A 26,766-nucleotide genomic window follows, 5' to 3' on the forward strand; every position below is an offset into this window, starting at 1 on the left:
AAAGGATCAAGACAAAAGATGGAAAATTATAGGCCAATTAGCCTAACTTCGGTTGATGGTAAAATTCCAGAATCCATCATTAAAGGAGGAGGTTTCTAAATTCTTGGAAGAGCAGGGTCGGATTAGAACAAGTCAACATGGATTTAGTAAGGGGAGGTCGTGCCTGACAAACCTGTTGGAATTCTTTGAAGAGGTGACAAGTAGGTAGACCAGGGAAACCCAGTGGATGTGGTCTATCTAGACTTCCAAAAGGCCTTTGATAAGGTGCCACACGGAAGGCTGCTGAGCAAGGTGACGGCCCATGGTGTTCGAGGTGAGCTACTGGTATGGATTGAGGATTAGCTGTCTGACAGAAGGCAGAGAGTTGGGATAAAAGGTTCTTTTTTGGAATGGCAGCCAGTGACAAACGGTGTCCCGCAGGGTTCAGTGTTGGGTCCTCAGCTGTTCACGTTATATATTAATGATCTGGATGAAGGGACTGGGGGCATTCTAGCGAAGTTTGCCGATGATACAAAGTTAGGTGGGCAGGCAGGTAGTACTGAAGAAGTGGGGAGGCTGCAGAAGGATCTAGACAGTTTGGGAGATTGAATTCCATCAGCCATTTCCTGGACCAATGTGAGCAAACGCGAGGTCTTGCAATTTGGAAAAAAAGAATACAAGTATGGACTACTTTCTAAACGGTGAGAAAATTCATAAAGCCAAAGTACAAAGGGATCTGGGAATGCTAGTCGAGGATTCTCTAAAGGTAAACATACGGGTTGAGTCCGTGATTAAGAAAGCGAATGCAATGTTGTCATTTATCTCAAGAAGGTTGGAATATAAAAGCACTGTTGTGCTACTGAGACTTTATAAAGCTCTGGTTAGGCCCCATTTGGAGTACTGTGTCCAGTTTTGGTCCCCACACCTCAGGTAGGACATACTCTGCACTGGAGCGTGTCCAACAGAGGTTCACACAGATGATCCCTGGAATGGTAGGTCTAACATACAAGGAACGACTGAGGATCCTGGGATTGTATTCACTGGAGTTTACAAGATTAAGGGGAGATCTAATTGAAACTTTCAAGATAATACATGGCTTGGAAAGGGTGGACGCGAGGAAATGGTTTCCGTTAGGCGAGGAGACTAGGACCCGCGGACACAGCCTTAGAATTAGAGGGGGTAAATTCAGAACAGAAATGCGGAGACATTTCTTCAGCCAAAGAGTGGTGGGCCTGTGGAATTCATTGCCGCAGAGTGCACTGGAGGCCGGGACACTAAATGTCTTCAAGGCAGAGATTGATAAATTCTTGATGTCACAAGGAATTAAGAGCTACGGGGAGAATGCGGGTAATTGGAGTTGAAATGCCAATCAGCCATGATCGAATGGCCTTACTTCCATTCCTATGTCTTATGGTCTTATGGACATAACCCTCACTTCTGTCATTATCGGTCACCTTTGGAGACCTGCATTTAAAATAAGTGATGGAGATCTCACTTCAACAGAGCTACCAACAGAAGTTTTAAAAACAAGCGGATTCCAATGTCCTTAAGGGACATGTCTGAGCATGATAACTTCAGTGTGGAAATGATACAAACAGTGGGGAATTTCAATAAAACTAAAAAGGGCAGCCAATGAACAGGTTAGAATCATGAAATAGAATGTCAAGTCAAATTTGAGAGAGATTGTAATTATATTACAGGTTTTAAGACAATAAATAAATGAAACTAATTTGCACTGGTGGTCAATTGATGGCAAGTGCAATATAAAGATTGCCATTCTCTGGGTTATTAAAGCAGGGAATTGTTTACAAGAGTTCCCAAAATTTTTAATAGGCAGTTAAAAAGGATTTGGACAATAAGGGAAATGTGATTCAGATTCACAATTCAGGCTCAAATCCTGATATATTGGGACCAATGGCCTCTTCCTATTCTCTAAATCTTATTGAAGTCCCTCAAGGTAATGATAAATCTACAAAGCTTTCTACTTGCCTGATATGAAGCATACTATCTCCCAAAGGGATGCTGTCGTGGCCTAAGTTATGCCAATATAGACATGCTCATAACTCAAAACAAAAAGGTGCAGTATATGAAGCTTCTATCAAGTGTCCAGCCAGGAGCACCCTCTCCATGGATCACCAGAATTTACAGTTCATTGAAGCAGAGTCCTCGGGTCATAACAGACCAAATTCTGCAGTATTTTGGAGCACTGCAACCTTCATATTGAGTGATCAGTCTTTTCCAGTGAGCCCACTTGATTCTACTAGCTATTTGAATCACATTTTTTGTTCTACTAGAATAGTAAGTACAAATTAGGATTAATTAAGACTCTTGCACTGGTGGTAATCTTACAATCAAACCAAAAACACAGACAAGTCTCTAAGTTTATTACAAATCTTGGGCCTGTAGGGCAAGGATCAGAATTATCAGCCTCCTGCTCAAGCACTGACTTAATTTTCAGGACTTGCTAAAACAAATGACTGACAGTTTATCAATTCAATATCAGCATCAGGATTCCAAGAGGATTAGAGAAAAGCAGGATATTGTAAAGGATGATTTGAGAATTAGGACAGAACACATCAACAACTTTAGAACAGCAGCCAGCTGCCTGAGCCAAATGCTTGGGTTCACACTGCATTTACACTGAAAACAGCCAGTGATTGATGGCTTTTTAACCAAAAGCAATAGATTATGATGTGATTCGTAAATCTGGCAGTGGCTTTGATCATGGACTGGAAAAGTTAACAACATTCCATCATTCAGGGAACACAAACATTCCAGATATAAACTTCAAACAAGACACAATAACTAACCATTGTAACAGGATAGCATGCAGATCAGTGCAGTGCCAAAGTGGACCAGAATTACTGATGGGAGTAACAACATTATTATGAAATGCTAAAATAAAATGAACAACTGCAGATGCTGGAGATCTGAATCAAACAAAAACAGAAATTGCTGGAGAAGCACAGGTGGTCTGGCAGCATATGTGAAGGTAAAACAGACTTACCCTTTTGAGCTCAGTGGCACTTTTTTTTAGAACTGAGTCTGAAGAAGTGTCATTGGACTCAAAATATCAACTCTGTGTTCCTCAGATGCTGCTAGACCTGTTGTGTTTTTCCAGCAATTTCTGTGGTGTTTGCTACATATGATATGCAGCGACTGAGGTGGGAAGGGGATCGCAATCAGGACAGATGTCTGAGGAAAAAGCACGGGTCTGTGAAGCGACATCTGGAACAATCTCAAACCAACCTTTCTTAGCTGCTGACCATGAGTCCGACACTGTGCCTGGCAGCGTAGAAATTGAGAGAAATCAGATAATGCAAAAATTAAGAAATAATGATCAGGACTGATTTAAATCCCCACTTATATTTGCAAAAATTCACTACTCTACAAAGAGTCCAAACACGCTGTGTGTTAGTGATTTCCTTTCATCAAACACCAGATGTAGAGACAGTGGTAATGTCACTGAACTAGTAATCCAGAACCCAACCAATGCTTTGGAGACACGGGTTTGAATCTCACAATTGCAGATCGCGGATTTTTGATTCAATAAATATCTGGAATTAAAAGCTAGCTTTTGATGACCACATAACCATTGTCATGAACACCCATTTGGCACAGAGGTCTTTTAAATGATAATGTGTATGCCATCCTTACCTCAACAGGCCGACATGAAATTCCAGACCGCAGGCAACTGGGTGAGTTTTAACCACCTATTGAAATAGCGTAGCAAGCCACTCAAATGTATCAAACCATTACAAAATCTAAACAAAGGAATGAAGCTGGACAGACCAAACAACTTAGGATAAGAGACTAGAAATGATGACAACAAACATAGCCCATATCCTCCTCATTGCCATCTGAGGATTCGTGCCAAAACTGGGTCAGCTATTTTACAAACTATTCAAATAAAAGCCTAACACAGACATTCTGAATCACAGGAATAAGAAATCCCACAGCTAATGGATCAGACATGAATTCTGTAGTCCTGCCAATCCAGTCATTAATGGTGATGGACAATTAAACAACTAACAGGAGATTGAAGGCTTCACAAATTTCCCCCACTTGCAATGATGTAGAGCTCAGCAAGAGTGCAAAAGGAAAGACAGAAACATTTACATCCACTTTCAGCCAGAAGTGCCAAGTAGCCGATTCACCTCAGCCCTCTTCCCCACATCCCCAGCATCACAAATGCCAGTCTTCAGCCAATTTGATTATTTTGATATTATTTGTCACAATAATATGGCTTTAAGAGGTTATCTTGCCCTGTTTTCTTTTTGAGAAGGGTTTTAAGGAGGACGTGGCGAATTGTCAATCAGAGCCACTGTGGTAAACAACTTGACAGGTCCTGTTTTTTTTTAGCAGTCGGAATAACAGTAGCAGCCTGAATGGGTGTAGTCAAGCTCCCACAGAACCAGGATTTCAGTTTACTTTTTAAATTTTATTCAGTGACAGTTGTTGTTAGGGTCTTGAAGATACAGAAGCTGTTTTTTCCTCCCTCTCCATATCTGAATTGAATTAGAATTAGCCTTTATTGTCACATGCACTTGAATGAGTGCAGTGAAAAGCTTGTAATGTTGCTATTTTGGCACCACCTTAGGTAGAGGATACCAAGGTGCAGAGTACTTAAGTACGTGTTACAGACTTGAGAGAGAATCATAAATGTTCAGCATAAGAATAAAGAATAAAGATATTTTCTTTTTAAAAGTACATGAATTTTAGTCCTTTTATCAAGTCCATGCCAGCCTTCAGACCACCTGGGCCAAGTCTCTTGAACACACTGGGCTTCAAATCTTCAGGCTTTGCTTCCAGTCCTCAAGGGCCTTGCTGCTCCTGCAGAGGCCTCTGCTCCACTTGTCTCCTGGACTCACCATCCTCAAGTTAGCCTGGCCTGGGACTCGTCTCTGAGATAGATCATAATCTTCAGTCTCCACCATTTGCCTCCAGCAAGTTAAAGTTAAAACAGAGAAAAAAAGAAAAAGATGCTCCAGCTGGAGCCGCTTCCTCTGCCACCATCTTGAATCCAAGATTCAGTAATACAGCTAAATTACAGCCAAAAGCTGGGTGTTCTTTCCTGTATGTGAAACGATCTGTTTTCTGAATGAGCTTTTAGCCCAAGGGTGTGTTTATGGGATATTGCTCTCAGTAACAGTTAATCAATAATAGCTATTGTATCTATTATTCTGTTAAGTTTTCCGATATAGTATTGGAAAATGAGCCTCATTCCAATTCCTTCTTTTGTTGAATTTTAACTGTCGTGGATGAATAAAGTGTGTTTTGCTTTAAACCTGTTTATTTGACCAATTGAATTGCATCTGAAATGCAACCTTACATTTACCTTTAAAATAAAGGTAAGGTCTAGATTATCTTCTGAATATTTTGAGGGGGTTTTGTTTGGTCTATAACGCGTTAACTGGCTGGATACTATAAAAGGTTATGAGCCCTGACAATTTTCTGGGAATACCACTAAAGATTTATGCTCCAGATAAGCTGGACCAGATAAGTTGGTCCAATATAGTTACATGGAAATAGTGAGGACTGCAGATTTTAACACTGGCACTTATCTGAATGTGTAAAACTGCCCAGGTATGTCTTGTCCACAATAGGTAGTACAAATCCAATCTGGCCAATTACAGCATTATCAGCCTACAGTGATGGAAAGAATCATCAACAGTATTATCAAGTATCAACGGAATAACCTACGCACTAATTCTCAGTTTGGGTTCCATCAAAACCACTCAGCTCCCAACTCATTATAGCCTTGGTCTGAATATGGTCAAGAGAGCTAAACTCTGAAGGTAAACAGAATTGACTGCTCTTCACATCAAGGCAATATTTAACAAAGTGAGGTATCAAGATGCCTGTGAAAAACTGGAGTAAACAGAATTACGTGGAAAGCTCTCTGAAGGTTGGATTCATACCTAGGGCAAAAGAAGGTGGTTGTGATTGCTGTAGACCAATCATCGCAGCTCTAGGATATCACTATGGAAGGTCCTCATGATAGCATATGAGACCGAACCATCTTCAGTGGCTTCATCAATGATATTCACTCCATCATAAGGCCAGAAGAAAGATGTTTACTGATGATTACACAATAGTCAGCATCATTTATGACTCCTCAGACAGTGAAGCAGTCATAGAGGTGTACAGCATGAAAACAGATCTTTCAGTTCAACTTGTCCATGCTGACCATATGTCCTAAATGAATCTGGTCCCATTTGCCAGTAGTTGGCCCATATTCCTCTGAACTCTTCTTATTCTTATAACAATCCAATGTCTTTCAAATGTTGTAATTGTACCAGCCTCAACCACTTCCTCCAGCAGCTCATTACACACATGCAACACGCTTTGCAAGAGTAAGTTGTCCCTTAGATCCCTTTTAAATCTTTCCCCTCTCACCCTACACCTACGCCTAGTTCTGGACTCCTCAATCCAGGGAAAAGACCTCGTCTACATACCATATCCATTCCCTTATGATTTTATGAACCTCTATAAGGTCACCCCTCAGACTCCAACACTGAAAGGAAAACAATTCCAGCCTACTCAGCCTCTTCCTATAGCTCAAACCCTCCAACCCTGGCAACATCCTTGTAAATCTTTTCTGAACACTTTCAGTTTTACAACATCTTCCTGCAAGGTTTGTGAAGGTTTGTAGATCAGGTTTAGGGTGTAGGTTTGCTCGCTGAGCTGTAGGTTTGATATCTAGTCGTTTCATTACCTGGCTAGGTAACATCATCAGTGGCGACCTCCAAGTGAAGTGAAGCTGTTGTCTCCTGCTTTCTATTTATATCTTTCTCCTGGATGGGGTTCCTGGGGTTTATCATTTCTTCTTCGTTTTCTGAGAGGTTGATAGATGGTATCTAGATCTATGTGTTTGTTTATGGCATTGTGGTTGGAGTGCCAGGCCTCTAGGAATTCTCTGGCATGTCTTTGCTTAGCCTGTCCCAGGATAGATGTGTTGTCCCAGTCGAAATGGTACTTTTTTTCATCTGTGCGTAGGGCTACAAGGGAGAGAGGGTCGTGTCCTTTTGTGGCTAGCTAGTGTTCGTGTATCCTGGTGGCTAACTTTCTTCCTGTTTGTCCTACGTAGTGTTTGTGGCAGTCCATGCATGGAATTTTGTAGACAACGTTGGTTTTGTCCATGGGTTGTACAGGGTCTTTTAAGTTTGTTAGTTTTTGTTTGAGAGTGTTGGTGGGTTTGTGTGCTACTAGGATTCCGAGGGGCCTTAGTAGTCTGGCTGTCATTTCTGAAACTTCTTTGATGTATGGTAAGGTGGTTAGGTTTCTGGCTGTGTTTGGTCTGCTAGTCGTGGTTTGTTCTTGAGGAATCTGCGCACTGTATTTTTTGAGTATCCATTCTTCTTGAATACGTTGTATAGGTGGTTCTCCTCTGTTTTCCGAAGTTCGTCTGTGCTGCAGTTCGTTGGAATAGTGTTCTGATACAGCTTTGTTTGTGTGTGCTGGGATGGTTGCCGGTGTAGTTAAGTATTTGGTCAGTGTTTGTCGGTTTTCTGTACACGCAGGTTTGTAGTTCTCCGTTGTCCTTTCTTTCGACTGTGACGTCCAGGAATGCGAGTTTGTTGTCGGTTTCTTCCTCCTTGGTGAACTTTATGCCTGTGAGGGTGCTTTTGATGATGGTAAATGTCTCTTCTATCTTGTTTCGTTTTGTGATGACAAAGGTGTCATCTACGTAGCGGACCCAGATTTTTGGTTTGATGGTTGGTAGGGCTGTTTGTTCTAGTCTTTGCAAAGTAATGTGAGCAAACCTACACCCTAAACATCTTCCTAGAGGAGGGCGACCAGAATTGCACACAATATTCTAAAGTGGCTAACCAATATCCTGTTCAGCCGCAACACGACCTCTCATGTCCGTAAGACAACAAGACTTGAACAACATTCAGGTTTGGACTTGGAGCAAGTAAAACTTGTGCCAGGCAATGACCAAAAAGGGAAACTAACTGTCATCTCATGGTGTTCAATGGCATTACCAACACTGAATAGCCCATCATCAACATTCACTGACCAGTCATATATATATAGTGTAGCTACAAAAGCAGGTTACATATTAGGAAGACTGCACAAGCAACTTACCTCCTGACTCCCCAAATTCCACCCACCATCCATAAAGCACAGGACAGGAGTGTGATGAAATACTGTCCACTTACCTAGATGCAAGCAACTTCAACGACACTCAAGGAAGCTGACAACGGCTCTATGACTCTATAACATCAAGAATAAAGTAGCCAGTTCAACTGGCACAAAAACCACCATTCACTCCCTTCACCATGGAGGCATGGGGCAGCAGCATGCATCATCTACAAGATGCACTGCAGTACCTTACAACCCCTGACCTCTCTCATCTAGAAGGATAAGGGAAGCCGATGCACTATCATCTGGAAATACAATCACCGGAAAGCCTGCATCCTGACTTTGAACTATACTAATGTTCTGTCATTTATGCTGCTTCAAAATCCTGGAACTCCCTTTTATAAAATTTCTGTGGGTACACTTATATCAGAAAGACTGCAGTGATGCAATAAGAGATGGGGAATAATTGCTAGCATAGCCAGTAACATCCACACCCCATGAGCAAATAAGACCATGACCTTTAGGCTATTTACAGTTCATCCAGCGAGTCGTGCATCACAGAAACCACAGACCATGCTGATCATGGAAATGCTGTGTTGAAAAGTTAACAAATGGTAGGGAAATGCAAATTAATTAAAATTAACTTTATATTCTGAAAAAGAGAAACGCATGCTTGTCAAAATAGGCTCAAAGGAAATTAGTTATTACACATGATCTGACTGGAGTTGCTTCAAATTGATATACAAATCCTGAAAGGGAAAGGTACATTATCTACAGTCATTAATTATAAACATATAGTGATAAAATATTATTAGCTAAACTCCACAAAAATGGAAAATGTTTCTTACAATGAAATATATTGTTAGTTGAAACATAATCCATTAGAAGTGAAAACCACTTTATGTCTGGTTCTCAAGAAGCCCTTGAGTTAGTCAAATACAATATAAAAAATCTGACCAGTAGTTGAGTTTATCGCACCAGCTTGGCAGTTTCCTTTTAGGTGCTCTCTTATCCAATGTAGACAGGGTTCCAACAATCTCAACTTGTTTCATGTGGGCCTTAGAAACTGAGAGTTTCAGCCCAATCAACAGAAAATCCAACTTCGAGATCCCGTGGAGCTGGAATGATGGTGTACTACATTGTACCACAATATGTATCAATTCTCTCCTATTTAAACAGGTTTGCTCTCTAGAGTTAAGAACAATTTGTTTGTGTATAGTGAATAATCAGATGTCATGGGGAAGGCTCAAGCCTCTCTAGTTTGCCTGTTGAGACGACAGAAGAATATGGAATAATCTCAATGTACTGGTTTCTACAGTGCTTTGGCACTGGACAGGTTAGAGATTAGATTACTTACAGCGTGGAAACAGGCCCTTCGGCCCAATAAGTCCACACTGACCTGCCGAAGCGCAACCCACCCAGACCCATTCCCCTACATTTACCCCTTTACCTAACACTACGGACAATTCAGCATGGCCAATTCACCTAACCTGCACATCAGCCCCAAATGACTGTGGGACGAAACCGGAGCACCCGGAGGAAACCCACGCAGACACGGGGAGAATGTGCAAACTCCGCACAGTCAGTTGCCTGAGGTGGGAATTGAACCCGGGTCTCTGGCGCTGTGAGGCAACAGTGCTAACCACTGTGCCACCGTGCCGCCCACAGATGCGAGAATAATGTTCTCTATGTTGGGGAAGTCCAGATCTGGGGTCACAGTCTAAGAATAAGGGGGTAAGTGAGGAAGAATTTCTTCACTCAGACAATTGTGAACCTGTGGAATTCTTCCCCACAGGAAACTGTTGGGGTCAGTTCATTAAATATATTCAAGAACGGGCTGGACATGGCCCTTGCAGCTGAAGGGATCAAGGGGTTTGGGGAGAGGGCAGCAATAGGAAACAAATTGTACAATCAGCCATGAATATATTGAGCAGTTGTGCAGGCTCAGAGGGCTGAATGGTTACTGGAGCATTTATTTTCTCAGTTTATACTGAGATGTGGACTCCTGCACATACAATCCAATACGGTACCTACCTTTCTTTGGGGAATTTGCAAATGCTGACAAATTATTGCCAGGTTTAGCCACATAACAGCTATCAGAAAGAGAGCCATTCAGTCAACAGTATATTAGGTCTTTTCTGCTTTAAAAAAAATTGCTTCTTTTCTTAGAAGCTGAATGGCCAGACAGTTTGGGAATTGAACCCTATGCTGAATCACCATTGGAAGATTTTACCCCCTGCCATTAATTGTCACTGATGTCAATCACTTTTAACCTGCAGCTTTCAAGAGCTTACAACACGATAGATTATTTTAGTTAAAGATTCTATTAGTTCCAGGTTGGAAAGGGTTCAAATAATTGACACAAAATAATGACTGGGATGATACTGGCTGGAGAGACATGGAAGCAATCCTCAGGATGAAGAAAGTCAGTAAGGACAACAGCAAGAATTCCATTCAATATTATATGTACACGAGGGATGTAAATCACTCATTTACCTTTTAAAGCTTGTTACCATATAAGGTGAAATACCATGAATCTATGAATGAGTCAATGAAGGGTTTAGTCTGATTATTAAGCTCAATCTAAACAGAGTAATTTGAGAACAGATGGCAATGTGGGCACAACAACCAAGGAGCATTGAGGTGATGAGAGAGGAAAGAGAGAAAGCAAAGAGTAAAAGTGTGAGTGTGTGGAGGAGGCAGTTTCATGAGAGAGACAGAGAGGGGGAAGGGGGAGAGGGAGAGGAAGAGTGACATGGACAATGAGGACTGGCACATACTGACCAGTGAAATGTTTTATATACAAAATATCCCATTCTCCCCATCCCAGATTTTAGGATGGATCATTATCTCCCCTGCTCTGTCACTACCTGCAAATTACCTTAAGAACTCTAATCTAAACTACAAAGTGAGCTGCATTTTTAACAAACGCTTTAAATTCTTGACCATACTTTGAAAAATCTCTCTCATAAGGTTAGATGCCTTTGTTTAAGTTTTATTACAAAAAAGTCGATTTCTTAATCGTTTTAATCAACAACCAAATAATTTTGCATTCACATACCTTGGACATCAGTGATAGCTGGCATTGTCTTAACCTGAATAGGTCGGAATGGTTTGCCGTCAACGAATGGTGCTTCGACAGAATCAAAGGCAGTTTGACTTTCTGAGCTGGAAGCAAGCTGATCCACACTGAAATGTTGCTCCTGCAGTAGCTCATCTAGGGAAAGTGCATTTCACATTTTCACATTTTGCTGAGACAAAGCAAACTCTCAGAATAAATTCACTACACAAAAACGAAACAGCAGCTGAATTACAAATAAGTTGCAAACATTCACAATAATAATCTCATCTATCCCCTGGATTGTCTTAAGCTTTCTTCACCATCCATACATTATTCTCAAGCAGCAAGGAGCCCAATGTTGCACAGTTACAGCTGTCTGGTCCTGCATTATTGGGCTACTGACTTAGATTTCGTATGAGAGTGAGGACTGTAGCTGCTGGAGATCAGAGTCGAGAGTGTGGTGCTGGAAGAGCACAGCAAATCTTCCTGCTGAGGCTCATTCCTGATGATGGGCTGTCATCCGAAACATCGATTCTCCTGCTCCTCGGATGCTGCTTGACCTGCTGTACTTTTCCAGCACCACACTCTTGACTTAGATTAGGTGCCAATTCAATTTACTTACTTTGAGCAAGCGTTTGTAAAGTCATTGAAGACTAAGACTTCAAAATGTGGGTACAGAATATAAGTTAGAAACATGCAGATCATAAGAAATTGGAAGAATAGGCTGTTCGGCTCCTCAAGTCTGCTCTGCCATTCGATAGGATCGTGTCCCTGAACAGGCTGGGGCTTTTTTCCGTGGAGCGTCGGAGGCTGAGGGGTGACCTTATAGAGGTTTACAAAATTATGAGGGGCATGGATAGGATAAATAGACAAAGTCCTTTCCCTGGGGTGGGGGAAATCCAGAACTAGAGGGCATCAGTTTAGGGTGAGAGGGGAAAGATATAAAAGAGACTTAAGGGGCAATTTTTTCATGGAGAGGGTGGTACACATATGGAATGAGCTGCCAGAGTAAGTGGTGAAAAGGCTAGTACAATTGCAACATTTAAAAGGCATTTGGATGGGGATATGAATAGGAAGGCTTTGGAGGGATATGGGCTGGGTGCTGGCAGGTGGGACTAGATTGGGTTAGGATATTAGATTAGAGTACTTACAGTGTGGAAACAGGCCCTTCAGCCCAACCAGTCCACACCGACCCGCCGAGGCGCAACCCACCCATTCCCCTACATTTACCCCTTATCTAACACTATGGGTAATTTAGCATGGCCAATTCACCTAACCTGCACATCTTTGGACTGTGGGAGGAAACCGGAGTACCCGGAGGAAACCCACGCAGACACGGGGAGAATGTGCAAACTCCACACAGTCAGTCACCTGAGGCGGGAATTGAACCCGGGTCTCTGATGCTGTGAGGCAGCAGTGCTAACCACTGTGCCGCGGTCGGCATGGGCGGATTGCACTGATGTGTCTGTTTCCGTGCTGTACATCTCTATGACACTATGACTGATCTGACATTCTTCATACCCACTGTCCTGCCTTTTCCCATAACCCATGACTTCGCCTGCTAATCAATCAATAATCTATCCATCTCAGCTTTAAATGTACATAATGACTGTGCCCCACAGCTCAGTGGCAAGGACTTCCAAAGACTCTCAACTCTCAGCGAAGAAATTTGTCTTTAATGCAGTCTTAAATTGGCACTCTTTACTGAGGGTATGCCCAATGGTTCTATAGACTCTTCCATGAGGGGGAACATCCTCTTAGCATTTACTCTAAGAATCTGAGTTTCAATGAGACCACCTCCCGCTCTTCTAAATCCAGTGAGTAGATTCCCAAACCGTTCAGCTTTTCCTCATTTCTCAAGACTAGTAAACCTTCTCTCAACTACTTCCACAAAATTTCTAAACAACTATATTTTCTTAGGTAGGGAGACCAAAACTGCTCCAAGTCCTCCCAATATGGTTTCAACAGCACTTTGTACAGTTGCAGTGAGACTTGTCAACTCTTTTGCTCCAACCATTTTGAAATAAGAGCTAAAATTCCATTAGCCTTCCTGAATACCTGCTGCACCCATGTGCTAGCTTTCTGTGTTTCATGCACAAGTAACTCCATATCCCATTATGTTGCAGCTTTCTACAGCTTTTCTCCATTTAAATAACATTCTTTTGTTGTTCTTCCAAAATGAATAACTTTACATTTTCCTTCATGATAATCTGTTTGGCAACATTTTGCCAACTTACTTAAGGCGCAGGTCAGGCAGCATCAAAGAAACAGGAGAATTGACGTTTCGGGCATAAGCCCTTCTTCAGGAAGAGCTTATGCCCGAAACGTCGATTCTCCTATTCCTTTAATGCTGCCTGACCTGCTGTGCTTTTCCAGCAACACATTTTTAAGCTCTGATCTCCAGCCCTCACTTTCTCCTAATTTACTTAAGACCCCTCCCACCCAGATTATAATCTGTTCCACCCTCTTCCATTGGACAGAGGAATACCACTCTTTTTAGTATCCCTCTCGCAATATGCCTTTCCACCTGTTTTTGTCATCTGCAAATTTAGTGACAGTACATTTGCTTCCTGCCTCCAAGTCATTAATATATGCTGTTAACAGTTGTGGTCCCTGCACTGATCCCCATGGAACCCCGCTATTTCCAGGTTGCCAACCTGCCGAAGAATCCTTTAACCCACTAACTGTTTCATGCTCTTTAGCCATTTTGTTATCCATGCCAATATACTATCTCCAACATCATGGGCTTAATGATTTAACATTTTTGAGAGACATCTTGTCAAATTCCTCCTGGAAGTCTAAATATATCTACGGGTTCCCCTCTTGATTTGATTTACTATTGTAATGTGAAAATCATACCTTACATAAGTATATCAGGGAAATAAAACAGAATGTAGAACGGTGTTACAGTTACAGAAAAGTTGCAGAGAAAGATCAATTCTAATATGACAGATCTGTTCATAACTTGGATAACAATGGGGAAAGAGGCTGCTTTTGATCACAAACAAAAACAGAAATTGCTAGGAAATCTCAGCAGGTCTGGAAGCATCTATGGAGAGAAATCAACATTAATGTTTCAGATCAAGTGACCCTTCCTCGGAACTATTTCTGAGGAAAGATCACTCGACCCGAATCGTTAACTCTGATTGCTCACCACAGATACTGCCAGACCAGCTGAGCTTTCCTAGCAATTTCTGTTTTTGTTTGTGAGTAAAAAGGAATCTGACGTAGGTGTCCTTGTTATCCAGACATTCCTGGGATGAGTATAGGGTCGGGGAGATGGTGAATCTATTGCGGCGTAACGTGGATTGCAGTGGAACGAGACAATCTGGCAGGCTGGAATTGGTGTGTGCCATTACTAATGCCTTGGAGCACTTAATAATGATAGATGTCACTAATGATGCCTCACAAGCCTTACTGAATTATTTAAGGATATCACAAAGGATATGACACTGATGAAGGTAGAGCAGTGGATGTGGTGTATATGGATTTTAGCAAGGCATTTAATAAGTTACCCCACTGTCGGCTCATTAAGAGGCATGGGATACAGGGAAATATGGCAGTCCAGATACAGAACTAGAAGATAAAGGATGGTAGTAGATGACAAATATTCAGCCTGGAGCTGGGTGACCAGTGGTGTTCCGCAGGGATCTATTCTGCTCTTTGCGATTTTTATAAATGACTTGGGCAAGGAAGTGGAAGGGTGGGGTTAGTAAGTTTGCCAATGACATGAATGTTTGTGGAGTTGTGGATAATGTGGAGGGCTGTTGTAGGTTGCAATGGGACATTGACAGGATGCAGAACTGGGCTGAGAAGTGGCAGATGGAGTTCAACCTGGAAAAGTGTGAAGTGATTCATTTTGGAAGGTCAAATTTGAATGCAGAATACAGGGTTAAAGAAAGGATTCTTGGGCAGTGTGGAGAAACAGAGGGATCTTGCAATCCACAACCATAGATTCCTCAAAGTTGCCACCCAAGTCGACAGGGTTGTTAACAGGTGTGCTGTCTTTTATTAGCAGGGGTATTGAGTTTAAGACCTGTGAGGTTATCCTGCACTCTATAAAACCCTGATTAGACCATACTTGGAAAATTATATTCAGTTCAGTCATTATGAGGTGGCTGTGGAAACTTTAGAGAGAATGCAGAAGAGATTTACTAGGATGCTGCCCGGACCAGAGAGCATGTCTTGTAAAGAAAGCTTAAGGGAGCTAGAGCTTTTCTCATTGGAGCGAAGGAGGATGAGAGCTAACTTGATAGAGGTGTACAAGATGTTGAGAGGCATAGACAGAGTGGATATCCAGAGACCTTTTCGCAAGGTGGAAATGGCTATCACGACGGGGGATAACTTTAAGATGATTAGACGAAGGTTTAGGGGAGATGTCAGAGGTAGGTTCTTTACACAGAGAGTGGTGGGCGTGTGGAAAGCACTGCCGGCAGTGGTAGTGGATTCAGATACATTAGGGACTCTAGAATAGGAGCATGGATGAAAGGAAAATATAGGGTATGCAGGTTAGTGTGAGTTTAGAGGAGGATAAAGGCTTGGCACAACATAGAGGGCTGAAAGGCCTGTATTGTGCTATACTGTTCTATGCTCAATGTCCTATGTACTCCCGAAACATCGATTCTCCTGCTCATCAGATGCTGACTGTTCTACTGTGTTTTGCCAGTGCCACACTTTATCGATTGCATCTGCAGTCCATACTACTCCCTTTCATGAAGCCATGCTGAATATGCTTTATTATTTTCCAAATGTTCTGCTATTATTTCTTTAATAATCGATTGCAAAATGTTTCTAACAATAGATAATATGCTAATCGGACTATACTTAGCATATTTTTGCATCCCTTCCTTTTAGAATAGGGGTGTCACATTGTCAGTTTTCCAATCCTCTAGTACACTGAATTATTCTGTTACACCGCTCAAATATTCCAAAAATCTGCAATTAAAATGGAGGATTGAGGATATACTCTGAAGTTGTAAAACTCAATATGGAGTCACAGAGGTCTGTCTATTGGTCTGTGCTAGTTTAAAACAACCACCTAACTATTCTATTCCTATTTATCAGTACTTGGTCCATAGCCTTGTATATCTTGGCATCTAAATACTACTTATCCGTTGAGTGTTTCTTTGACCACCCTTACAGGCATTGAGTTTCAGATTTCTGCTGTCGTCTGGGTATTTTTTTCTGACATCCCCTCTAAACCTCCTGCCCCTTACATCAAATCTATGCCCCCGGTCAATGATTTCCTCAACCAAGGAGAAATGTTCCTTCCTGTCTTTGCAGTCTGTGTCCCTCAATTTTATATATCTCAATCATGTCCTCTCCCTTCCCCTCTGCTCCAAGGAAAATAACTTCAGTCTGTCTAATCTTCCTTCATAACCTAAATCCAAGCAACATCCTGGTAAATTTCTTCTGCGCCCTCTGCAGTGTGATTTCACCCCTTCTATAACATGGATTCCAGAACTGCACACAATACTCTACTTACAGAGAGGTTACGGCCTAGTGGTATTATTGCTGGACCCAGAAAAACTCCAGGGACCTGGGTTCAAATCCTTCCACAGCAAATGGTGGAATTCAAATCCAACAAAAATCTGGAAATAGAGTCCATTGATAACCATGAAACCACTGATGATAGTGTTACAAAGTCAAAAGAGTGTATGATCACTTAAAAAGAGGGATGCCTTTTCTGAGCTAAGAGATTGAGCACATGTGCCTGTGATTAGCTAACAAGTGCAGAGAGTGCTGAAAATTGGTAAAATGTAACAATCAGCTTGGGATTGTGTTTTGATGTTAAGGCAATCCGTTTTGAATTTAAGTAACGTGCCCAGGATACCAAAAACCATTTGAATTTGATTGGACTGACAACTGCAGATCAATGACAGGGTACGAGTCTGGGTGATAGAGAAAGGGAGGGCATTTGAAAATTAGTCACAAAAATCATCTAAATGCTCTCAAATAAACCTCTCAGAAGGCATCACTTATAAAATTTATACAAAGACACTCGCAATAAAAAACAAATATCATAGAAGACGACCCAGGGAGAAAAGAGCAGAATTGGAAGGATGGAAGGAAGATAGCACAAGAGACTATATGAGTAAATCCTATCCCAAAGAATATTCTCCAACAATGTTCCTTTTTTTAAGGCCTGTGAACAATGTTGGCTAACCTCCACTTCTCTGGGTCCTTGCCTGAGACGAAAGAGTAGACAAAGATTTCATACAAGGCTCCAACAATTTCCTCAGCTGCCTCCCTCAGCATTCTGGGGTAGATCCCATTGGGTCGAGGAGACTTACCTACTTTAATGCTTTTTAAAACACACAGCACTTGCTTCTTTTTTTACACTGACACGCCTTCAGACATCAACATCCCCTCCTGAGACACACCATACTCTATGCCCTTCTCCTTTGTGAATTATGGACGCAAAGTATTTGTTAAGGACCACACCCATTTCCTCCGGCTGCATGCATAATTTTCCTTTGTCATTGAGTGGACCAAACCTTTCTCCAGCCACCCTCTTGCTCCATATATGTGTGTATAAAATGCATTTTCCTTCATCCAGTTTTCAAAGACATTTCGTGGCCCCTTTTAGCTCTCCTAATTTCTTGTTTCTTGAGTTTCTTCTTACTATCTTTGTATTCCCTGTCTCTCTTCAGTTTCTCAAACCTTTCTGTATGATTCCTTTCTCTTTTTGACTAAGCTCTCATTCAAGGCTTCCAAATCTTGCCATCATGATCTTTCATTGCCACAGGAGCACAATGGTCCTGAACTTTGATCAACTGGCCTTTGAAAGACTTCCACATGCCAGTGGATTTATCCTCCAGCAGCTGCCCCAGTTTACATTCTCCAGTTTCTGCCTCACATTGTGGTAGTTAGCCATTCTCCAATTTAGTACTTTCACTTGAGGACTACTTATGGAGTAAATTATGTACACTGTTTCCAAAATACTCTCCCATCAAAGTTCCAATCATCTGGCCAGGCTCATTCCCTAATGCCAGGTCTAGTATACTCCTCTTTGAGTTGGACTATTTACATTTTGTTTTAAAAAACCATCCTGGACATACCTAACAAATCTGCTCCCATCCAAGCCCCTGGCACTGAGTCCCAGTCAATACAAGGAAAGTTAAATTCAACCACCATAACAACCCTGTTGTTTTCACATTTTTCCATAATTTATCCACATACCTATTCCTCGATCACCTGCAGGCTACTGGTAGGCCTGTTGTGCAATCCCCTCAAAGTGATTGCACACTTGCTTTTCTGAGTTCTATCCAGGACCCTCACTGGATGAGCCCCCAAAATGTGTCCTTCCTCAGTACAGCTGAGATATTCTCCTTAATCAGTAATGTAACTCCTCCATCTCTTTTATATCTCTCTCCATCTCACCTGAAACTTTTAAAACTCAGAATGCAACCTTGTCCTTCTCTCAAGCAAGTCTCTGTAATAGCTACAAAACCATAAATATATGTGCTAATCCAGGCTCCAAATTCATCTGCCTTTTCTTTCATACCTCTTTCATTAAAACAAACATACCTCAGACTGTCAATCCAGCTGTGTTCAGTAATCCTCGTAGTCTTACTGGCCTTGGTCTCAGACTTCCCAGTCATTTTACTGCTTCACCTACTGCTCTTGTTCCTGCTCCCCACCATCCCTAGTTTAAACCCTCCTGAGTGCACTTGCAAACCTTCTCACCAGGATATTGTTGCCCTTTCCGTTTAGGTGCAAGCTGTCCTTTTTGTATAGGACCCACCTGCCCCAATGATCCACATTTCTGAAGCCCTCCCTCCTACATCAGCTGTTTGACCACATATTCAACTGTACTATCGTCCTATTCCTAGTCCCTCTGGCACATGGCACATGAAATAATGTTGAGATTACAACTCTCGAGATCCTGTTTTTCAACTTCCAACCAAACTCTTTGAACTCACTTTCTATGACATCATCCCTCTTTCCTGCCTATGTCGTTGGGTCCAATGGATCATCCAATCGGCACTCCTGGCTGAACATTGTTGCAAATGCTTTAGTTTTATCTTTTGTACAGATGCGCTTGGCACTTTCATTATTAAGGATGGGAATATTTGTGTGGCACCCTTCTCCAATGAGTTGTGAATTGTCCACCACCATTCATGACTGGACGTGGCTGGACTGCAGAGCTTGCATCTGATCCTTTGCTTTGTCCATCACTTGCTGCTCATGCTGTTTGGCATACAAGTAGTCTTGTTTGGTAGACTCACCAGTTGACACTTCATTTTTAGGTTTGCTGAGCACTGCTCCTGACGTGCCCTCCTGCAATGTCCATTGAACCAGGGCTGATCACATAGCTTCATGGCAATTGCTGAGTGAAGGATATGCCAGGCCATGAGGTCGCAGATTGTGTCAGAGTATAGTTCTGCTGTTGATGGCCAACAGTGCCTCATGGATGCCCAGTTTTGTGTTCAAAATCTATCCCATTTAACACGGTGGTAGTACCACACAACCCAACACAACGGAGGATATTTCAATGTTGGGCGGGACTTCATCTCCATAAGGACTGTGTGGAGTTCATTCTTACTTATACTGTCAGGGACAGAAGCATCTGCAGCAGGCATACTGGTAAGGATAAGGTCAAATATGCTTTTCCTTCATTACCTGCCACCAACCTAGTCTAGCAATAGACAATAGGTGCAGGAGTAGGCCATTCTGCCCTTCGAGCTAGCACCACTATTCATTATGATCATGGCTGATCATCCTCAATCAGTATCCTGTTTCTACTTTATTCCCATAACCCTTGATTCCACTATCCTTAAGAGCTCTATCCTTTAGGAACCTACCAGTTTGATCAGCAGTGCTGTTGCCAAACCATTCTTGGTGACAGACATTTAAATCCCCCAACCCCCGCAGTACATTTTGTGCACCCTTAGTGCTTCCTCCAAATGTTTCAGTTATAAGGTGGAGTTGAAAAGGTTGGGATTTTTTCCTGGAGTGTAGGAGTCTGAGGGGTGACCTGATAAAGGTCTATAAAATCATGAAAGGCATATATAAGGCAGATAGACAATACCCGTTCCAAATGATAGGGACTCCAAAACTAAAAAATATAGGGTTAAGTTGAGAGGGGAGAGATTCAAAAGGGGCAATTTTTACACACAGACGGTGGTGAATGTCTGGAATGGGCTGCCAGAGATTGTGGTGGAGAATCCGAACTAGATGAAGAGACTTGAGAAACTTGGATTGTTTTTTTCTGGAGTGGCAGAGGCTAATGGGAGACATGACAGAAGTCTATAAAATTATGACATGCATAAATAGGGTTGACAGTTTGAATATTTTCCCCTCAGATTTGCAATGTCTAAAACTAGGGAGAATGTATTTAAGACGAGAGGGGAAAGTTCAAAAGAGATGTAATGGGCAAGTGTATGAAACGCATTGCCAGGGGTGGTGATGGAGGCAATTACGATAAGGATATTGAAGGAACTTTTAGATAAGCACATAATTATACAAGGATTGGAGGGATATGGACCAAGAGCAGGCAGAAGGGATTAGTTTAATTTGGCATCATGTTTGGCCCAACGTTTCGGGCCAGAGGTCCCATTACTGTGCCGTCCTGTTCCATGTATCTCATCATATGCCTCTGCAATGTTCTTTACTGCTTGGGAGACATTACAGGACTCGTAAAATTCCTTTCAATTTTTACCTCTGTGTCAGATGCCTTACTAGCTTAAGAAAATGCCCAAGGAGGTCATAGGCCTTAAAGGAAGCAATGATACTCTGTTCCACAGGCTGAGGTACAGAGGTTGTGTTGGGTGACAAGAACACAACCTTAACATTGGGGTAAAAATTATTCAGCTATGTACAGCGCCCAACATTATCGAGGATGAATAAAGTCTTGGAGATTCTTGGAAACAGTGTTTCTCCTCCTCAGGTACAACATGATGCCAGAACCAAAAAAGGCTCATAACCATCCCTAATGTTTTTACTGGACTTCCTTATGACTGGAAACAACTTTCCAGATTACCTTCAAAGCCCTCTGGTTTTCAGCATGCCTTAAGCTTGCAATCACCACTATATTATCGCTGAGCAATGAGGTCAACCAATCTTTCGCCCTTTGGCCCAAACTGTTCCACGCTGACCAAAGTACCTGGCCTCACGAACCCCATTTCCCTGCACTTGGCCCATATCCTTCTAATCCTTTCCTATCCATATATTTGTCCAAATACCTTTTAAACAGTATTAATGTACCTGCCTCAGTCAATTCTGCTGGCAGCTCATTCCACATGTATGTCACCCCCCATGTAAAACATTTGCCCTTCGGGTTCCCTTTTTTTTCACCTCTAACCTTAAACTGATGCCCTCTAGCCCTCGATTCCCCAACCCGGCTAAAAGACTGAGTGCATTCACCCTAACCATGCCTCTCATGATGTTCCAATGTGACTTCACATCCATAGCAGTCTGCTTGGCTCTAAAATGACCAAGAAAACCACTCAGTTGTGTCAAATTGCTGAATGTACAAACTAGGAGCAGAAGTCCTTCTTTCAAGCCACCTCTACCATTTAATAAGATCAGGGCTCATCTGTTTGTATTCCCAATTCCACATTCTCATCTAAGCCTGAGACTATTGATCCCTTGCCCAACAACAATCTATCTCCAACTGAAAAATATTCAATCATCCTGCTTTCATTGTCTTGAGGTAAAACATTCCATAGTTGTACAACTCAAAATTTTTGCCATTATCTCAGACCCAAGGGTTACCCTAAAACAGTGCCCTCTCATCCTGGACACACCCACAAGTGTAGACATCCTGTCCACATGCATCCTATCAAGACCATTTGGAACCTTATTAACTTTGTTCAAATCACTATATTCTATATTCCACTGAAAATAAGCCCAGCCTGTTCACCTTTTCCTGATAAGCCAATCTGTTCATATCAGATATTCTGAATTGTTTCCATTTAAATTTTTCCCTAAATAGAGTGATAGAGATGTACAGCATGGAAACAGAGTCTTCGGTCCAACCCGTCTATGCCGACCAGATAACCCAACCAAATCTAGTCCCACCTGTCAACACCCAGCCCATATCCCTCCAAACCCTTCCTATTCATCTACCCATCCAAATGCCTCTTAAATGTTGCAATTGTACCAGCCTCCACCACTTACTCTGGCAGCTCATTCCATACATGTACCACCCTCTGCATGAAAAAGTTGCCCCTTAGCTCTCTTGTATATCTTTCTTCTCTCACCCTAAACCTATGCCCTTTAGTTTTGGACTCCCCAGCCCCAGGGAAAAGACTTTGCCTATTTATCCTATCCATGCCCCTCATAATTTTGTAAACCTCTATAAGGTCACCCCTCAACCTCTGATGCTCCAGGAAAACAGCCCCAGCCTGTTCAGCCTCTCCCTGGCAATATCCTTGTAAATCTTTTCTGAACCCTTTCAAGTTTCACAACATCTTTCCAAAAGGAAGGAGATAGGAACTGCACACAATATTCCAACAGTGGCCTAACCAATGTTCTGTACAGCTGCAACATGGCCTCCCAACTCCTGTACTCAATACTCTGACCAATAAAGGAAAGCATACCAAATGCCTTCTTCACTATCCTATCTACCTGCGACTCCACTTTCAAGAACCTGCACTCCAAGGTCTCTTTGTTCAGCAACACTCCCTAGGACCTTACCATTAAGTGTATAAGTCCTGCTAAGATTTGCTTTCCCAAAATGCAGCACCTTGCATTTATCTGAATGAAACTCCACCTCCCACTTCTCAGCCCATTGGCCCACCTGGTCCAGACCCTGTTGTAATCTGAGGTAACCCTCTTCGCTGTCCACTACACCCCCAATTTTGGTGTCATCTGCAAACTTACTAACTGTACCTCTTATGCTTGCATCCAAATCATTTATGTAAATGACAAAAAGTAGAGGGCCCAGCAGCGATCCTTGTGGCACTCCATAGGTCACAGCCCTCCAAACTGAAAACAACCCCCCACCACCACCCTCTGTCTTCTACCTTTGAGCCAGTTCTGTATCCAAATGGCTCTTTCTCCCTGTATTCCATGAGATCTCACCTTGCTAATCAGTCTCCCACGGGGAACCATGTTGAACACCTTACTGAAGTCCACATAGATCAATCTCTGCTCTCATCAATCTTTTTGTTATGTCTTCAAAAAATTCAATCAAGTTTGTGAGACATGATTTCCCACACAAAGCCATGCTGACTATCCCGAATCAGTCCTTGCCTTTCCAAGTACATGTACATCCTATCCCTCAGGATTCCCTCCAACAACTTGCCCACCACCGAGGTCAAGCTCACCGGTCTATAGTTCCCTGGCTTGTCTTTACTGCCTTTCTTAAACAGTGGCACCATGTTTGCCAACCTCCAGTCTTCCAGCAACTCACCTGTGACTATCGATGATACAAATATCTCAGCAAGAGGCCCAGCAATCACTTCTCTAGCTTACCACAGAGTTCTCAGCTACACCTGATCAGGTCCTGGGGATTTATCCACCTTTAACCGTTTCAAGACATCCAGCATTTTCTCCTCTGTAATCTGGACATTTTGCAAGATGTCACCATCTATTGCCCTACAGTCTTGCACCTTCTCTAGTAGGTACATCCACATACTGAATCAGAAAATTGTCTTGTCCACCCTTAAGAAATTCCTCTCCATCTAAACCTTTAACACTATGGCGGTCCCAGTCGATGTTTGGAAAGTTAAAATCCCCTACCATAACCACCCCATTAATTCTTACAGATAGCGGAGATCTCCTTACAAGTTTGTTTCTCAATTTCCCTCTGACTATTGGGAGGTCTATAATACAATCCCAAAAAGGTGATCATCCCTTTCTTATTTCTCAGTTCCACCCAAATAACTTCCCGGGATGTATTTCCGGGAATATCCTCCCTCAGCACAGCTGTAATGCTATCTCTTATCAAAAAGGCCACTCCCCCATCTCTTTTGTCGCCCTTTCTATCCTTCCTGGAGCATTTGTATCCTGGAACATTAAGCTGCCAGTCCTGCCCATCCCTGAGCCATGTTTCCATAATTGCTCTGATATCCCAGATTCCTAACCCAGCCCTGAGTTCATCTGCCTTCCCTGTTAGGACCCTTGCATTGAAATAAATGCAGTTTAATTTATTAGTCCTACCTTGTCCCTGCCTGCCCTGACTGTATGACTCACTTCTGTTCTCAGCCATACCCGTCTCAGATCGATCTCGTTCCTCACTATCTCCCTGGGTCCCCTCGCCCCCCCACCTTACTAGTTTAAATCCTCCCAAGCAGTTCTAGCAAGTTTCCCTGCCAGTATATTAGTCCCCTTCCAATTTAGGTGCAATCCGTCCTTCTTGTACAGGTCACTTCTACCCCAAAAGAGATGCCAATGATCCAAAAATGTGAATCCTTCTCCCATACACCAGCTCCTCAGCCATGATTCATCTGCTCTATCCTCCTATTATGAGTCTGAAAGTGTATACAATATTTGAGCTGTCCCATCTAGCTGAAGCATGACATTTTTACTTTTGTGTTCAATTCCTCTTGTGATAATGCAGTATTCCATTAGCCTTCTAAATCACTTTATGTACCTGCACATTAACTTTTGGTGACTCATGCACTAGAACATTTCAAAGCACAAGCAATTCTGCAGTTACGCTCTGTTATAAACAACAGAACTTTTTTATTCTTCCTGGTAAATTGAACAACTTCATACTTCTCACATACTCCTTCTGCTGGATTTTTGCCCACTTTTCCTTTTTTCTTTCAGTTTGCATCTTTGTTGTGTTATTCTACAACATTCTTTTTGTCATAAACCAAAAGTTAAGCTCAGAAACTGAGTCCAATTCCAGCACAGCATCTCACTCTAGTAAGGATATCAAGATCTTTGGAAGGGTACAGTGCCCATTTACAAGAGTGACAGTAATGATGAGGGTTGTCATAATTTTGACATTGATATTAAATTTTCCTATCTGCTTGAAGTAGGTAATTTACAAATAACTGAGGACTCTCATCATTGTTTTGCTTGATTAAGGAGAAACTGCTTCCAGTGACTGAAGAAACATTAACCAATGGAGACAGATTTCAGAAAATGTATGAAGTGATTTACATTCATTTGAAATGTTCTGCCTCAAAGGTATGTGGAGGCAGAATCAATACTAACTGTCTGAGGGGAACAGGATAATTGACAAGGAAATAGCAGACCTAAATTTCCAAATGGTAAAATGACTTGTTTCTTGTTGTTTCAAAGCACAAAGATAATTATAGGCTAAGAATGTGAATGAATTTAACAAGTGTACACGTATTGGTATTTCAATCACCCTCAGTTTTTGTCTTTTGAAGATCAAATCTTAATCAACTTGAAGATGCATAGAACCATAAGGTAGAGTTACACAGCAGTCTTGCTGGCTGACAACAGTTATTTTCACTAATTATTATTTTCACTAATATTCAATTAGTGTGAAAATGAATCCTATTAAATGGTAATATATAAATACCCATGGATATAAGATTTGCTGTTAATTTGCTGTACTTTCCCAATACAGACATCTTAATACCATCCTATTATTACTTGCTGAAATCCATCATCATGGAGAAAAGGGAGCTCTGCCTAACTCTAAAGGTTTTCACAGGTGAACCTTGGGAGATTCATTAAAGTTGTCACAAAATTTCCCTTCATAAAGGGGCAAAAAAAGGCTGAGGTTTCCAGTTAGAAGCTGGCAAATAGCAAATCACAACAGGAGATTATGGGTAGTCACATGGATCAAAGTTCAAGGCTACCAATTAAAATGTTACGGATTAGTTCTCAGTTCAGTGAGGCACCTCCTTTAGTTTCGAAACTACCAAAAAGTGTTGCAATAGCTATAAGAAACAACTAAGACTGTGTCAAGACTGGTGCCCACCAGTACCAATCTGTATTGAGAGAGTAATTGAAATATTTTTCTACACTGTAAGCATTCCCAAGCTATCAAACAAAAACAGATGATTATGCTGCAGGCCTTGTACCCACCAATCTCATCTTGGATTTCCTCAGCAACAAATGGCACCTGGTAAAGCAGAGACAGGCTCTGGTTCATCCGCTCCTCAATAACACGGAGGTGGGTCACCACCTAGACGTGAAAGACAATCATATTAAGCTTTTCAAAATTTGCTTGCACATGCTAACAATCATGAAATCCAAATACAGATAGTTCTCAGAGAAAGGGCGGCACGGTGGCACAGTGGTTAGCACTGCTGCCTCACAGCGCCTGAAGACCCGGGTTCAATTCCCGACTCAGGCGACTGACTGTGTGGAGTTTGCACGTTCTCCCCGTGTCTGCGTGGGTTTCCTCCGGGTGCTCCGGTTTCCTCCCACAGTCCAAAGATGTGCGGGTCAGGTGAATTGGCCATGCTAAATTGCCCGTAGTGTTAGGTAAGGGGTAATGTAGGGGTATGGGTGGGGTTTCGCTTCGGCGGGTCGGTGTGGACTTGTTGGGCCGAAGGGCCTGTTTCCACACTGTAAGTCTAATCTAATCTAAAAAAAAAGCATGATTTGACTATAATGTCACTGAAGAATTAGGTAACGGTATTTTCGAGAATGCTTACCTGTTTGCAAAAGCGCAATTTCAGAGGAGATTGTTTCACATGCTCCATTCTGTGTGTGTGCTGATGACAATGCCCAAGTCTCTATGCCATTCTGTGCATGCG

General features: G+C 42.1%; 1 protein-coding gene across 3 annotated transcripts in view; it reads right to left on the reverse strand.

Moving 5' to 3' along the window:
• Positions 1-26,766, reverse strand: part of aplp2 (amyloid beta (A4) precursor-like protein 2) — a 208,939-nt gene that overhangs the window by 31,265 nt on the left and 150,908 nt on the right. For all 3 annotated transcript variants that reach the window (XM_060846945.1, XM_060846944.1, XM_060846946.1), the window contains 2 exons: positions 26,090-26,189; positions 11,129-11,284 (listed from right to left, as the gene is read on the reverse strand). In XM_060846945.1, the coding sequence (XP_060702928.1) occupies positions 11,129-11,284; positions 26,090-26,189 (256 nt within the window). The remainder of the gene's footprint in view (positions 1-11,128; positions 11,285-26,089; positions 26,190-26,766) is intronic.

Source organism: Hemiscyllium ocellatum, chromosome 29 (assembly GCF_020745735.1).
Source record: "Hemiscyllium ocellatum isolate sHemOce1 chromosome 29, sHemOce1.pat.X.cur, whole genome shotgun sequence".
Lineage (NCBI taxonomy): Eukaryota > Metazoa > Chordata > Chondrichthyes > Orectolobiformes > Hemiscylliidae > Hemiscyllium > Hemiscyllium ocellatum.